The sequence below is a fragment of the Aethalodelphis obliquidens genome, unplaced genomic scaffold, assembly GCF_003676395.1.
Source record: "Aethalodelphis obliquidens isolate GAN/ISIS:26980383/991018 unplaced genomic scaffold, ASM367639v1 scaffold17, whole genome shotgun sequence".
Classification (NCBI taxonomy): domain Eukaryota; kingdom Metazoa; phylum Chordata; class Mammalia; order Artiodactyla; family Delphinidae; genus Aethalodelphis; species Aethalodelphis obliquidens.
Genome location: NW_020837961.1, coordinates 25,448,220 through 25,465,057, shown reverse-complemented (window position 1 = coordinate 25,465,057; position 16,838 = coordinate 25,448,220). Strand labels below are relative to the sequence as shown.

Below are 16,838 nucleotides of genomic sequence, written 5' to 3'. Positions count from 1 at the left end.
TTGTGTTTTCAAAAAACACAAAGCAAAACTTGTATATGTAACAGTTTCCTCTAAAAATTCAAATTAGCAAACTTCTAATTGTTTAGAAAATCACAAAAAATTATATTCCATAACCTCTTGGGGGTGGAATTTATTTATTTATTTATTTAGTTATCAAGTACATACAGCTATAAAATGAATCTAAATCTAAACTGAAACAAAAGTCCTACTATATTAATAACTTATGTTCTGATTTGATAACATTTTATGTTGATTAGTTTTTTCGGTTTATACAATTAAAGGTGATATCACATTTATTTGGATGGTAATTCTAGTGAAGTTTCCAGAAACTATAAACTTACACATGCGTTAGTGGTATTTCTTTGGAATGAAGCTAAAATGTTAAATATTTCAATCTTTATTAGAGGGGTTTATATAAAATTATAGCAATAAAAAGTATATTATAGTACAATTAAGTATAGCACAATAGATATATCTTCATAATTATTTTAAATATTTTCTCTTAAAGTAAATATGACCAATATATTTTACAAAGAAAATCAAGATTGTTATAATGCCTGTGATATTAAAAATTCCTGTTACAAGATTAGTCACAACTGCAATAATATTATGAGTTATTTGGTTTATTTTAAATATATGTTAAAACTATGCATGAGCGGCTTTCCTGGTGGCACAGTGGTTAAGAATCCGCCTGCCAGTGCAGGGGGCACAGGTTCGAGCCCTGGTCCGGGAAGATCCCACATGCCGCGGAGCAACTAAGCCCGTGCACCACAACTACTGAGCTTGCGCTCTAGAGCCCACGAGCCACAACTACTGAAACCTCTGCACCTAGAGCACATGCTCCGCAAGAAGAGAAGCCACTTCCATGAGAAGCCCGTACACCGTAACGAAGAGTAGCCCCCGCTCCCCACACACAGCAGCGAAGACCCAACGCAGCCAATACTAACTAAATAAAATTTAAAATATATATATATATGAGCTGCAGTGATTGTATCATGTTCATTATATGTTCATTTTTCTTAAAGAAGTTCTGCAAAAATGTTAAGGAAAATTAATAACAATATTTATATTAATAACTAATTCTAATTGTAATATTAATTATAATGATAGATACATTCTTTTGTTCCAAGTATAACAAATTCTAAATACTTTTTGAGATAGTAACACATGAATAGTCAAATTAAATTATATAGAAAATAAGTACTGATTACCAGGTTATTTATGATTCGTGGACATACTGAGATACAAAATGAATTTGTTTTAGAGAAACCATGATAATTTTAAAAGTGTTTTTTTTTTTTTTTTTTTTTTTGCGGTACGCGGGCCTCCCACTGTTGTGGCCTCTCCCGTTGCGGAGCACAGGCTCCGGACGCGCAGGCTCAGCGGCCATGGCTCACGGGCCCAGCCGCTCCGCGGCATGTGGGATCCTCCCGGACCGGGGCACGAACCCGTGTCCCCTGCATCAGCAGGCGGACTCTCAACCACTGCGCCACCAGGGAAGCCCAAAAGTGCTTTTTATATGCATTTAATTTTGATTAATAAAAATTCCTTACTAAGTATGTATATGTTTCTCTCTAGAATATATTTTTAATTTTTCCAAGCTTGAGAATTGGATGGTTTGGAAACTGTTAATCTGTGATATGCCACCTGCCCTATTTACATTTTTAACAGTTGAGTATTTGTTGACTGATCCCAAAGACAGCTACATGTTTTGTTGTTACCAGATGGATGAGATAGAATACCATGCATAACTTTCCATTTATCTTCTTTGAGTGTCACCTTATTTGCATACCAATTAAAGTAATATCTGTATTAAAATGGATAATGAAAGTTATCACATTTACATGATGTGACTGCAGTTTGTGAAATTTCCAGTAGATGCCCCCAGAGACCAGTCAACTCATTGGAAATCCTTTAAAGCTTTTTCTGTATTGAAACTTTTTTCTTGCTCTATTTTGACGTACATAGAAAATAAATTTAAAGTTCTAAAAATCTCAACTCCAATGGTTTATTACACAAAAATACGTATGAGTGATAGTATTCTTAATCCATATCAATCGTTAAAAACCTAAGTGAGTAATATTACGGAAAACGCTTTCAGTTTTCATTGTAAAAGCATTCTATATGCTTTTAAAGTAAAATCATTTAAAACATAATTTTTTTCTTTCTAATTCCTCTCTCTATGTATTTATGTGGCTAAAGAAATGCTATGTCCTTGTTTTAGCTTTTTAGGAAAGAAAAGTATCCTTTTCCTACACACAAAAAAACTATAAAACATATCCATATGAGATATGAGTTTTATCAGTGTGTGTGTGTGTGTGTGTGTGTGTGTGTGTGTGTGTGTGTGAAGAAATGGATTTTTTCCTTCAAATTATACCTAATATCTACCTACACTGAAAAGTATGAGTAAGAATAGAGACTCACTTTATTCCATGGAAATTATATTAACTGAAGCTATTTAAGTATTCATTTAAGAGTCAATGTAATTATCCCGTCGTGATTCCAATAACATTTATCCCTACAATATGAATGTAAGACTGTTGTTACTGGCACATAGATAAACCCACTAGTGACTTATAAATATTAACTTAATGGAATAAAGGTATTATCCTGACTTTTGATTAAGTATAGCATATCTTTTGAGTTTATCTTTGTCAGATTAAATAAAAGTTTTATGATCTTGTTTTAAAGTATTGAGCTTATTGAACTGCTTTTGAAATATTTTACTGAATGTGCAGCTTCACCTTGATACAGTATTTCAGTGTGACTTATGAAAAAATATGTTAAATATATTAATCATATACTAGAATAGTTGATAATGCATTTTAATTTTGAAAGGTCATGTAATAACTAGTATAAATACCTAAGTACAAAGAGAATAAGATAGATTGACATAGCTATTCATTCATGTTTTTCATATTTGTACAGTATTATCCTTTTTTATGTTTGTCGGTGTTTTCCCCATTAGACTTTACACCCTTGTGTGGGAATCGCATCTATTTAATTTGCTTTGCACGGATGCTACTGGTTGTCTGCTCCCTCATTTTAAGGAAGGGGATTCTCTGAGTCACAAAATAACACCAGTCTCTTTCCCCAGTCCAGCGCAAATGTGGATTAACATGGATAAAGAAAATGGCTTTCTTTTTTTTTCTTTTTGATTGAAGCATAGTTGATTTACAATGTTGTGTTAGTTTCAGATGTACAACAAAGTGATTCAGTTATATATATGTATATTACAAAATATTGAGTATATTTCCTTCTGTTATACAGTAGGTCCTTGTTGTTTATCTATTTTACATATAATGGTGTGTGTATGTTACTCCCAAAAAAGATAATGGCTTTCTAATTGGAGAGTGACATCATACTTGTATAATGATGTCAAATTTCTAAACAATCAATACCAATAAACCCAAAAAATGTGTGCATGATGAGGAGGAGAAGAAAACTTAACGATATTTGATATAATAGGAGGCAATGTGGTAAAGAGAAAAAATTCAGAATTTGTAATCAGAGAAACCTGAGTGTGAAACCCACCCCTGCCACTTATTAGCTTATATGATTTTGGGCAACTCACAACCTCACTGAAGATGGTTTCTTTATCTGTAAAAATGGAAGTAGTATTTGTAGAGTTATTGTGTGATTTAGAAATGATGTCTGACACATCGTAGGTGCTCTATAAATAGTAGCTATTCAAAATGGCTTAAGGTAGAATTTAAAAATGATATAATATCTCCTCTGTGGCTGTTTAATAGAAAGTTCCCCATTTCCCAGCATCTCCACACATTCAACTGCTATGGAGTTATGTCAGATTGTTCAGATTTACTTTATTCCAGTATACAGATTTTTTTTTAACTTAGAAGTTTTGGGGAAATTTGGATGTAAATTCAAAATATTTAGAATCTCTATTGAATAATGCCTTTAAATAGTAATAAAAATCCATATGAAATGCATGACCACTTAATTCCATTCTTAAAACCATTCTTCTCCAGCTACATCCCTTAGCCTGGTAAAGCCTTAGGTATCTGCAGTGGCAAAGATCTTCCTTAGGGTGTAAATTTCTAGATATTCAGCATATCTGTGAATGTCACAACTTCTACTTTTATGAATGGTCTCTTTTCTGTCAGGAGAACTCTCCTCAAACTCCATAATATCAAATCTCTCCAGAAATTTTACTAGAATTCTTAGCTTCCACCCAGTATAGTGACTTCAGGTCAAGGAGATTTTTCTTCTGATACTTAAAAAGAGCATGTTTTAATTTAGATAAGTATTTGTTTTAATATGTAAATAAAACCAAAGACTAATAACTTCATGTCCAAATGAAATAAATAAAATAATGAATTTGGATTCTCTTTGTATTTCTATTTGCGTTTTTTAAAAATTCCTTTTTGTAAGCAAGTAAACTTGGGCTATGATTCTCTGTTATGAAATATAAAGCCTGAGAAATTCACATATAATTTTATAAATATTTTCAGATAGCAAATTTAAAAGATGAAAATTATTCTGGCTAAAAGAAATGATATTCATTAACTATGAAGGTTGAAATAGGAACCCATTTAGTAAAACACTAACTGCTCTTTCTGGCTTTCAAATATTAGTAATGAGGCTTAAATAATACCATACGTACATATGTGCGTGCACACAAAACTGTGTATAAAATAGAGATGATATCAGCATAGTTATATAGGCATTTTAAATACATCTCTATTTGAAATCTCTTTTGCAAAGAATGGTCTTTTTAAAAAATTTACTAGAAATTTTAAAAATTGATATTAATTATATATCATGGATGTTTTGAAGCTGAAAAATGTCTTGGGTACCAAGACAGTCCCTTCTGAAGCTGTTCGTATTCTTTGCTCACAGGGAGCAGAAACTGATTCTGACCAAATAAAATGGAAATGATTTTATTAGAAGGATATTTGGTAACTAGCTGAATTTAGGGGAGAACCCGGCTCAAAAGAAAAGACGTGGGACACTTGAATGGATCTAGGTAGCAAGAACTACTTGCAGCTCTAGTCAGGATGTCGCTGCCAGGTTGACTGAGTTCCAGCAACCTTCTACATCTTTGTGTTTCTTGCCTCAAGATTCAAAATCCTGGGAGAGAGGCCAGTGGCTTAATTTGGGTCACTGATCCACCCCTTGGCTAGGGAGTCTTTGAAATCAAGTCCCACCAAGATGACACACGATGTGCCATTTCCAAAAAATACTTTGGAGTCTGTGGACATGAAACGAGATGCTGGGTGGACCAAATCCAGCCAGAGCACCTTCGTCTTCCAGGTGAGGGAAATAAGGCCTAGGGAATGATGTTCTGCATTTCTGTCCCAGCTGGGTTTAGAACTGAGATGGCCTCCTCACATGTACTCATTTTCATTGTTTAAATCAACGTTCTAATTTTTATTTATTTATAATTTTTTTGCCCCAGTTTGCTTTCTTCACTCACAGGAAAACATGATGGCAGCCAAGGCATAGACGTACAAAGGTGGCAGTGCTTGTTGTTGTTTTTTAATTGAAGTAGAGTTGATTTACAATGTTGTGTTAGTTTCAGGTATACAGCAAAGCGATTCAGTTATATATACATGTGTGTGTGTGTATATATATATATATATATATATATATATATGTATACATATAGATATTCTTTTCCAGATTCTTTTCCATTATAGGTTATCACAAGATATTGAATACAGTTCCCCGTGCTATACAGTAGGTCCCTGCTTATCTATTTTATACAGAGCAGGGTGTATCTGTTAATCCCAAACTCCTAATTTGTCCCTTTCCCCACCTTCCCCCTTTGGTAACCATAAGCTTGTTCTCTGTGTGGCAGTGCTTGTTTGAGGCAAGGTTGGATTTCCAGCCCCTGTCCCCTCAAACCTCCTTACCATCCCTCATACTGCCCTTTTGGGTACCATCTGGATGTCCCCTTCAGTCTCCTCAAACTCAAGTTATCTGAACCCAGACTTATTATCTTTCCCCAAACCTGTTCATTCTTTTGTGTTCCCCTCTTTAGCAAATTACCAAATACCCACACGCGACTCCTGTTGTCACCCTAGCTCTTCTCTTTCCATCAACCCCAACATCCAATCAGTCACCAAGTAATCGGTATTTTTGTCTCCTAAATATGTATTGAATCCACCTACTTCTATTTATCCCCCTGCCTCACTTCAGTTCAGCCCCCGTGTCCTCTCCTTTGCGTGAACACCGGAGTCTCCCGTTTCTTCTCCCTGCTCCCGCTTCTGTTCTCTTGGATCTGGTGTGAATTTCAGAGTCAACAAGCTCAAGCATGCTAAATTGAAAGTCTTTGTTTTTTTATGACTTAACTTTAATTCCTGGCCCTAAGCCTTGATCCTCCCTAGTGTAAAATTCCAATCTCATCCCTCTTAGGTAAAGTCAGTCCAATTCAGTGATTTGTCAGGTTATTCAGATTCTAACACTTCCCCTCACCCTGTTTTCCCATGTAGAAGCAACACAGCATGGGTGCAGGGTAGAGGGAAATAGGGTTACTAGGTTTTGCAAATAAAAATACAACATACACTTCAATTTGAGTTTCAAAAAAACAAAGTTTTTTGGTGTAAGTATTCCCATGCAATATTTGGGGCATACTAAGAAAAAATCATTCGTGGTTTATGTGATATTCAAATTTAACTGGGTATCCTGCCCAGTTTTATCTGGCAAACTTCGGAGTGGGAGTTTGTCAGCATTAACTCTTAATCTAGGACCTTGTGATAGACATTGAACTTGCCTCCCTGGTATCCATTTCTCCCTCTTTGCTAACATAACTCCAGTTTCATTTGGGGGCAGCAGTGTGCCCCAAAACAGGCAGGATATTTGTTTTTCTAGTCTCCTGCAGCCAGGGATGGCCAAGTGACACAGTTCTCACCCATGGAACCAAAGTGGAACTCCAACAGAAGTTGCAGGAATGCTTTTGTTTTCCCCAATAATGGAGAAAGACACAGCTGATGCCACCGAACTCTCACCTTTCTTCTTGCCTTGAAGGTGGACATGATGTCTGGAGCTGGGGCAGCCCTCCAGTGACCAGTGAAGGGAAGGATAAAATAATCCCAGAGGCATGGGCCTTGAACTTGCCAGACCATGGAACCAAGGCCAGCAGCTGCCTACCCTTAGGTGTCTTGTGCTGTGAGAAATAGAAACCTCTAGTTTTGAAGGCACTGTGAGCCGAGTTTTCTCTTCCTTGGAGTTGAATGCATTCCTCACCTGGGATGCTGTCCAGGGGTCCGTCACTGATGTACTCTATTCATCCTTTTCTGTCAGCTCTGGAAATATGCTGACCTGACTCTTTCAGTAGCTCCCCAGTGCTTCTTATCCGCAGAGTTATAGCTGTGTCCCCCTTCCGTCCCCAGTGGGCAGCGCATCCGACAGCCTTTTAGCACACATCCCCTTGCTGTGGCCAGCGACATTGTGGCAAACATACCAACCCTCTCTTCCCATTAACTCTTATGTCACACACTCGGAGCCCGCTAGACAATTACGGTGTTGGGCCCGTACCCTTCAGAGGCTATGGGACATTGTACGGGCTGGTTCCAATCCTCTTCTGCTGAGGAAGTCTCTGCATTGACTTTTGCTGCCTTTCCATGCCCTTGTGTAGGGGCAGGGGGTGGGGGGAGGGGAGAGAGGACCTGGCCCTTCTGAGCATCTCACTGTTTCCTTCTCCACACTCTCAGCTAAAGGGCAGAAACAAAAATCTGTGATAGCTCCTGTCCTCTCCACTTCAAATATTTTTGGTCATCATTTTGACAATATGGTGGTTTTTGACTTTTTGGCCTGGGACTGCAGTTTCCTTACTCTCTTTGTGAACTAGTTCTATAACAATAGGTGGCTTGTACTGGCCACCAGGTGCAGGAGGAGGAGAGTTGCAGTTCAGCTGGGACATTCCTTCCATATGATTTTTCTAAAAGACAATCTCTTTGACTCATTTCCCTGACCCAAACCCTTCTACGGCTCTATCCCACTCTTAGCTTGGAGTCCAAACTTCTTACCATGGCTTTGAGGTGTCCATGATCTGGGTCTTTCCCCCCCTTTTTTTTTCACTTCCCTCTCCCCACTCCCTTTCTCACTGTAAGTATTTTGTTCTAGACCTAAGCTGATCCCCTGAGTAAAAAATTATTGGCGATGGGAGCTGGGCATTTTTGTTGCATTTGTTTTTTAAACTCTGTAGGGTGAGTCTATTGCAGGACTTAATGTTTCTCAGAGCATCTTCACATACATAATTTTGCTTGGTTCTTAGAAGAATCCTGTGATGTAGGTAGGGCATAGATTAATACAGATTAATATACACATTTCACAGATGAGAAGAAATGAAGTCCAGAGAGGTTAGAAAGAGCTGACCTCAACCTTGGGTGTTCTAATTCCAGACTGTCTCCACTCCACACTGAAATGCTTATTGATAGTAGTAGCACATCAAGTCAGTTCTAAATATTTAATTGTCTCCTATTTAAAAAAATGTAAAATAATTAGTATAAAGGTATATCATTAGGCCTCTTGCTTAGTGTAATAATAGCCACCACAGAGCTGTTATTCCATAACCCTGTTTTATTTCCTATATAGCAATTTTCATCGTCTGAAATTATTTATGATTTGTTTGCTTATTTGTTGGTTGTGTTCTCCCACTAGAATATACACTTCACAAGGGCATTGAATCTATTTGGTCTAGAACAATGCCTGGCACTTAGCAGGAAACTCAGTAGCTATTTGTTGGATAAATAAGTGGGCTATTCAATTGTCATTTCATCTCCTTGCGTATGATTTATTATTGTTAGAAGTGAAATAGTACATAACAAATCATTAAGTTAGTCCTAACTGAAAATAATTTTTAAAATATATTTAGCAAGAGATTTCAATAAACATTTTCTGCGTAAATGAATTAATGAATGAATGAACCTCCATAATATACAGTGAAACCACTTAATAGAGCTTTGTTTTGATATTCGACAACACATTTAAATTTTGCTTGCCTTACTGGTTTTTTGTTTTGTTTTGGTGGGTGGCTAACGTATTAAGTATTTTTGGATACTGTCAGTTGCTATGGTCTGAATGTTGTGTTCCCTAAAATTCATGTACTGAAATCCTAATCCCCAAAGCTGTAGGTCACTGGGGCTTTTAGAAGGTGATTAGGTCAGGAGGGTGGGGCGCTCATGAATGGGATTAGTGCTCTTATAAAAAAGGTTCCAGATTATTCCCTAGCTCCTTATACTATGTGAGGATATGACTAGAAAATGCTGGCTGTGAACCAGGAAGAGGGCCCTCAGCAGAAGGCGACCTTCCTGGAGCCTTGATCTTGGACTTCCAGCCTGCAGAACTCTGAGCAATAAATTTCAGTTGTTTATAAGCTACTCAGTCAGGGGTATTTTGTTATATCAGCCCAAACAGACTAAAACATCAGTCAGCTAGCTTATTTGTCCTTATCAAAAGGAGCTCAGCTCTGGAACTGATATATTTATAATGTAATTTCACTAAAATTACTGTATTTAGATAGTTCCTGGCATCTTTCATTAAACTGAAGTTGTTCAGTTATAAGTGTTTGAGGTCAAGATTGTTTTCAGCGCTTCCACTGAGGGAAAAAAATGCAGCGTGATTCAACTTTTAATTATTATAAAGATCAAAACACTGCACAGATTTAAAGGATTAAAATAACGTGTTCAGTGTTCTGTTCTTATTCCCAGTTACCGGAACTCGTACAAGAAGAACATCTGTGTGGACATGCTGCGAGATGGTTATCATAAGTCTTTTAGTGAGCTCTTTGCTCTGATGGAGAAGTGGGATGCCCTGAGGGAGGCTGCAAAAGTAAGGTCCCTCTTCTGGCTGCAGAGACCCCTGGAAGAGCAGCCTGACAAGCTGGATCACTTCTACTACTACCTGACCAGGGCCGAAGCAGCTGAAAGGAAAGGTGAGTGGATGGATTTGGGGAAGCAGCACTGCAGAAGGCAGAACAGTGAGCACCTGAGGGAAGGTTCCAAATTGTTTCAAGTATGAATTTAAAACATTGAGACACCTTAGCACAATTCAACCTAGTCAGCTAAGCATCTAAATGGAATAAATGGTAGAGAACGCTGAATCACAAGGCTGGCCAGACACACAGCCATCCTGGTGTTGTCACTCTAAGCCAGGGAAGACAATGAATAGCACCTAATAACATCTCCAGGCCTTTCCAATGTATTAAAATCTTTGGTATCATTAATTATACATCTTTCCATAGTTTTTTTTTTTTTATATATATAATCTGATTATTGACTTTCACTGAGGAGACACTTTCAGAGTACTATAACTTGACAGTTATACTTATTTTCTAGTATTTGTATAATGTAATTTAAAGATTTTATCCATAAGTTCTATAGATTTCTATCAGAGAATTTTTATTAGTGAATAGTGAGGAGACATAAAAAGCCTGCAATTTACAATTACGAATAAAATTGTTAATTTTATATTTTCCATCACATCATCTCTAATAAATTCCTTTTTTTTTTTTTTGGTATCCTGAAATTTTCCAGAAAGTCTATATGCTTCAAGTATTGAAGAAAATATTTTAATCTCTACTATAATTATACCAATATTGTCATAAGTATTTCTTATTTACATATTCATAATTGGTCATTTTGTATAATCAAAGAAAGGAAATCCAAAAAGTTGGCATATAAATTTGGTGTTTTCACCAAACAAATCCTTTTGTTCAACTTTTTGTGTGAAAACACCATAGGACTCAAAAAGAGAAGCTCAGGCCACAACATGACAATGTCTGTACTTCATTTCAGGCCTTTCTATGGGAAAATAGAGTATTAGACAATGTTTTGTTAGCCAGTGCTGCAATGTGGAAAATTGATAGGGACATAGAAACAGCATCAGAGGGGTAGCAGAAGTCTTTTACCCTCTATAGTGGAGTCAATATACATATTTCCTATCTGGTTGTGATCTGACTTACAAATATGAGATATACAAAAGTCCTAACAACACCACATGTGAACTAGAGTGTGTGTGTGTGTGTGTGTGTGTGTGTGTGTAGACAAGAGGTGATTATTTGATTATTTGTATAATGAAAATTATTTAACTGCAGAACTGACTTTAAAAATAGAGTCCTTTGGTGAATTTTAAAGTGTGATTTACATATAATTTCTCAAGAAATTAACTGTTTAAAATGCTATTGTAAGAAAACCTACATTCTAGTGTCAGCCCCAAACTCTGAAATGATATTTTTACTGAAAATAGAATTGATGCAGATAAAATTTGCTCACAGTCATTTTCTAAGGTGAATTAATCACATTCACTAAATGTTTTAAATAGAAGCATTCATTTTAGTAGCATAATACGAGCCAAACACATCACTAGTCATAAAGTGTCATAAATATGAGAAACTTGTCGTAAAGCATTTTGTAATTGTAAAGAAACTAAATGCTGAATAATCTGAAGGTAGAAAACTTTTAATTTGTAATCTCTTATTAAAGAAAAGTAAATATACATATAAAGTAAAATGATTCTCCAATTCCAAATATTTTAAAAGTCCAAACTTTACAATAGCCAATGTCTTATACACATGGTACAGGTAATGAAATATTTTCTTTACTGAGTGGTTTATCATATATTCATGGTAACTGAGGTTACATTTGTTAAATGGAACAAAATTACCTCTTGCTCAGGACAACTCTTCTGTAAGGTAATCGACTTCAAAAGGCAGTGGCTTTTGCCTGGTTAAAATACAGAAAGTTAAAATTATTGCAAAAAAGTATTATTGGAAATACTTCAGTTGAAGGACATGTAAATATTTGTATGCTCTTTTTTAAAAATGTGTATAATTTGTTCACATTTAACACATGAACTTCATAGGAGAAAAATTGTGATTGAGTTAATAAGCATGTCCCAGAAAATGGTGTAGAGGATATGCACAGAAACTCTTATTAACTTGAATTAATTTTAAATCTTAAAACCCATACACACACACACACACACACACACACACTTAATCTAGAATACAGAGATCTCTTAATAGTGCTTTGAAGATTTCACCCCATATGGTTGTGGAATCTGAGACAATTATCTTGAAGCAGCATATCTCTGAGTATTCTCATTGCTTTTCACTGGAAAGACCATCACTCTAGGGTCACAGTGAAGTCCATGTAATCAAAGCTGTGGCACTAACAATAGTCATCTCAGGTCAATTCTGTCCCTTGAGACTTGGCAGAGCAGGAACCTAGAGTTATTTAAATTACTTTTCAAAATAGCACTTTCTGTTTTATAGCAAAGAAGTGTTTAAAGTAAGGCAGTCATTCCTTTTTGGATTATTTTCTATTTGTTAAAGTGTTTCTTTGTCCCTGATAGCATTTCTTATATTTCCCATTGTTGTGAATCATCTCTGTACCATCTGTAACATTATGATTAGGGCCTTGTGCCCCTTGGGACTGGGGAAGAGATGGCAATAATGGTAATGGGTAGCCAAATCAATAGATAATTCAAACATGATTTACACTTGACTTTAAATTATTGTTAAGGGTTAAGCAGCAATTTTCTTTTCTAATAACATTTATTTAAGATACCCAAAGTATGTTCTACTCAAGCAGAGTCCCACAGGATGTTTATACAGTTTATGTAAAGCAAAAGTAATTGTCTGGTGAAATAAGTTTGAGAAACAACCAGGTGAATTAACATATACATTAAGCAGTTTGGTTTATTGCAGGACTTATCAGAGCCTTTAACATGCTCATGTATATTGTGTGGTTCACTGAAAGAGGGAAATTAGCAAGAGCATTTTCCAAATTTATTTCATCATGAGATCTCCTTTTTAGGTAGCATAATGAATATTGGTCTCAATAATAAATCAACAATAAAATTGATTTTCATCTCATAAATATACCTGCTGACAATTCAGGAAAGTGTTCCACAAGCAAGGAGAAAAGACTGCTTAGAATGTAAAGGGTACAGACCATATATTTGGATTATTCAAAGATTCAAAACTTGATATAGTCCTTTATACTTAATACTCTGAAAAACATTCAATTTTTCCATAGAAAAATAACTTAGCTGACAAGTAGTCTTTAAGTATGTAATCTAAATAGCTTATATAACTCATTCTAAACAGAACCAAAAACTTCGTTTATGAAATGTTGGAAATGTTTTTCTATTAAGGTTTAATTACTGAAAAAAGGAAAAATTATTTCAGGATTACATATATTTTTTAAAATCTCTTCATGTAACTTTTTAAAATGGAAGATATGAAATGTTTTATTTACAGGTTTTAAAAAACAGCAACCCTCTAATCATTAAATATGAGAAAGAATATAAAATGTTACAAAACATATTTTAGTGCTCTATTCATATTAGGCAGAAGGTTCAGAATGGAAAGATAAAGCATAGGAGAAGTCAGTTCTGAAATGAGAGTATTCGTTTTAAGTAAATAGCTCAGGGTACCCTCTACTTTTCACCTAAGCTATTGCCTATTGTGAATACCTTAAAAAGCAGAATGGTCTCCAGAATCCCCAGTGCCTTCAAAAATGGGAGATAGGGAGAACAGTTTTTAACTTTAATTTTTAGGTCTAAAACTTATTTTGAGATAAATCTTCATTTCCTATGGAATTATGAAGCAGTGTCTGTAAAAACATGACATAGGTTTTAGAAATTTCTTTGGAAACATTGGAGTGACTTATGTACAGTTTTTGAAAGTTAATTTTTGTGGTAATCAGCCTAATGTCATTTTTTCTGAGCCTTTTGATTTTAATCTTATAGGAGTATCAGTGGGCAATATACAAATGCTTTTCATAATTGTAATTCTTTCAGGAGTATATAGGTTGACTCTTCTGATAGTAGTGAACAATTAATATCAGTTAATTCCAATAGATAGTAGTGAACAATTAATATCAGTTAATTCCAATAGATAATTATTGTTGTTAAAAATCCTTGGAAGGGTAATCCAGAGGCTACCACACATGTACTACTGTGCTTTAAGCACAAATGCAAAGAAACATAAAGATAATGAATTTGTTCATATCCACCAATAGAATGAAATTTACAAGGGTGAGGCACAATTTAACACACACATTTTTGTTTAAGTTTATGACTGATTGCTGTGGAGTCTATAAGACTGATTCATAGTTTATTAATATACTTTTTTGTGTACAAATAGGTCAGATGCCACTTTGGGAAAAAAAGGGGGGGTTTAATAAACTGACAACTAATAAGCTAGTAATTGAGTGAGAGGGATGACTAATATTAATGCATTTTCAGCAGAAAAAATACTCATAGAAAAGATAAGCATAGAAATCCACTTTTTCTTAACATTGTTGGTAACTTGTATTGTCAGAAACAGCACTAGAAAGTGTAAGGAGGTTATGTGGTCATTGTGATCATCATTTCTTCTATCTATAAGCTGCATGCTTGCCTTTTCTTCTGGGTGAAAATACCTTGCTATTTTCAGATTCCATCTGCTTTCTTCATTCATCTTTTAGCCATGGTTAAGAAACATTGCTTTCTCTGGAATCTCTAAATAATTTTCATATTTTCAATGGGAAAAGTACTTGCTGATACCACATACTCATTTCTTCCAAAAGAACTGAGCACATTGCTGGTAGATATCATTCTGTTTTTTTGTGTTATATAAAGACTCCTGTTTCAACCAAAGAGTATGTCAATTTCTAACAGGGTCTAAGCTCTCCAAAAGAATTTTGTTGTTTTTCTCGTGTGCACATCCTTTAATTAATGTAATTATTTAAATAGTTAAAACATTAATTTTTGTATTTCCATTTTTTAAATGGTTAATCATGCTTTTAAGGAAAAATAGAAGATAAATGTCACTATATTCGTTTGCCATTTGAAGGGATGTACCTTGAGACATCTTTCTAATGCATTTTATGATGTTTTTCTCTCTTTGAAGAATACTTTGAAGAGGTCTATAATAACTTGTATGCTCTGGCCTGTTACTTCAATAATTCTGAAGACAAGTGGGTAAGGAACCACTTCTATGAACGATGTTTTCAGATTGCTCAACTCATCAAAATTGACGGTGGGAAGAAGGAAGCCGAGGCGCACGCACACATGGGGCTGCTCTTCGAGGAGGATGGTGAGTAGCCCTTTGTCAGGCTGCTGCGGGGGCTTTGAAGCATCCCAAGTCCAGGCAACCAGAAAGCACATGGGGGTAGAGAAAAAGACCCGAGGCTGAGTAGAAGAATGTGAGTTACTGGGATTAAAAAGCAAAAGGGGGCTCCCCTGGTGGCGGTGGTTGAGAGTCCGCCTGCCGATGCAGGGGACATGGGTTCGTGCCGCGGTCCGGGAAGATCCCACATGCCGCGGAGCAGGTGGGCCCGTGAGCCATGGCCGCTGAGCCTGCGCGTCCGGAGCCTGTGCTCCGCAACGGGAGAGGCCACAACAGTGAGAGGCCCGCGTACCGCAGGAAAAAAAAAAAAAAAAAAAAAAAAGAATAGCAAAGGAGTGAGACTTTGGACTCACCCTCCATATTGCTACAGTCATACCTCTGCTGAGTGCTCAGCCTAGAGTTTCCAGAAGCGTCATCACAGAAGGAAAGCATCTTCCTCCAGGCCTCCACACACATCCTTCGTCCACATGTGTGCTGCATTGTTTTGAAATGCTTTTCCTTTCTTACAGACCTGCTTGTTCATTTTAACTTGATTTCTCATGTATGAAAATGGGAAAAAGGAAGGGCACACTTTGTGATTTTCCTAGCATCCCAAGTCCCATATATATAACCTATATAACTCGGGTACCACCCCGTTGTGATTTTTTAATAATTTCTGAAGGAAATGTTCCTTTAAAAATAATGTCATTCTTAATAATGTTATCTTAAGACAAGCCAAAGTCTGAAAGGACAACAAAAATTCATTAGAAACATTTTATTTGGTGGTTTAATAAGGATTGCAAACAGAAAGTTAAGAATTAAATTTATTTATAGAAGGATAGTGGGTAGATAGTATGCAAATAAAATATGTGAGAAGATGAAAATATTTGCTCAGAAATAATTCTGTTTCTTCCCTCAGAACACTGTCTCATTTTCCACAAGAGTTTTGACTTTGGCAAAAGAGTTAAATTAGAAAATATTTATTATCTTGTGGCTAGAACTGCATAGGGCTTTGAGAAGGGAGCGGAAAAGGTTTTTGTGCTTCAGGAAATTGCACTTTGTAATCTACAGCACGGTCGATGCTGGAACGTGGCTGATAGTCAGGGGCTCTCTTGAGTGATAGGTATGGGGAAGAACAGAACAATTCAAAGAAGTGAGAGATCGTACAAACTAGATCCAAGGAAGGCACGATGGAGTCAGAAGGGACTGGTGGGGGATCTGGACGATGGGTGGACTTTAGGCGGGTAAAGAAACAGGAATATATTCTGTAAGAGGGAACTACATACGAAAGCATAATTAGAGAAACTGATAAGAGGAGCGACCTGGTTAAAGTGGAAAGTATATTTCTGAGCAGTGATGGGAACTGAGTATGGAAAGGCAAACTAGGAACATGCCAGCGTTCAGAGCTTGGGCTGAACCAAACTCTATAGAGTTCGGGCTATACCTTCAGGCCAAGGAAAGGAGTGTGATGGAAGTCTGGCTGTGATACACCCTGTGGGAAGAGGAATAAGAGAAAGGAGGGATGGTTAGGAAGCTGCCCCACTAATTCAACCCTGAAGAAACAATCCAAAAATATTTAAGAGAATGTGTTTAAGTGGATCCACGGCAGTACAATTCATGATGTCTCAAAACAGGGGATTAGCAGCATTAAGCAACACCCATGCAACAGAGTTCTGTGCAGTCATGAAATTACAAACTAGAGCCAAATTCATTCATTCAACAAATATATGTTTAGAACCTAGTACCTGGGGATAAAACAGTAAACAAGACAGACAAA

The 16,838-nt window shown here is 36.2% G+C and overlaps 1 protein-coding gene across 1 annotated transcript in view; it reads left to right on the top strand.

Annotated features, from left to right (window-relative positions):
- TTC29 (tetratricopeptide repeat domain 29) overlaps positions 1–16,838 on the top strand; it is a 257,575-nt gene that overhangs the window by 30,505 nt on the left and 210,232 nt on the right. The window contains exons 4-5 of the mRNA XM_027117120.1: positions 9,675–9,898; positions 14,864–15,049. Of these exons, the coding sequence (XP_026972921.1) occupies positions 9,675–9,898; positions 14,864–15,049 (410 nt within the window). The remainder of the gene's footprint in view (positions 1–9,674; positions 9,899–14,863; positions 15,050–16,838) is intronic.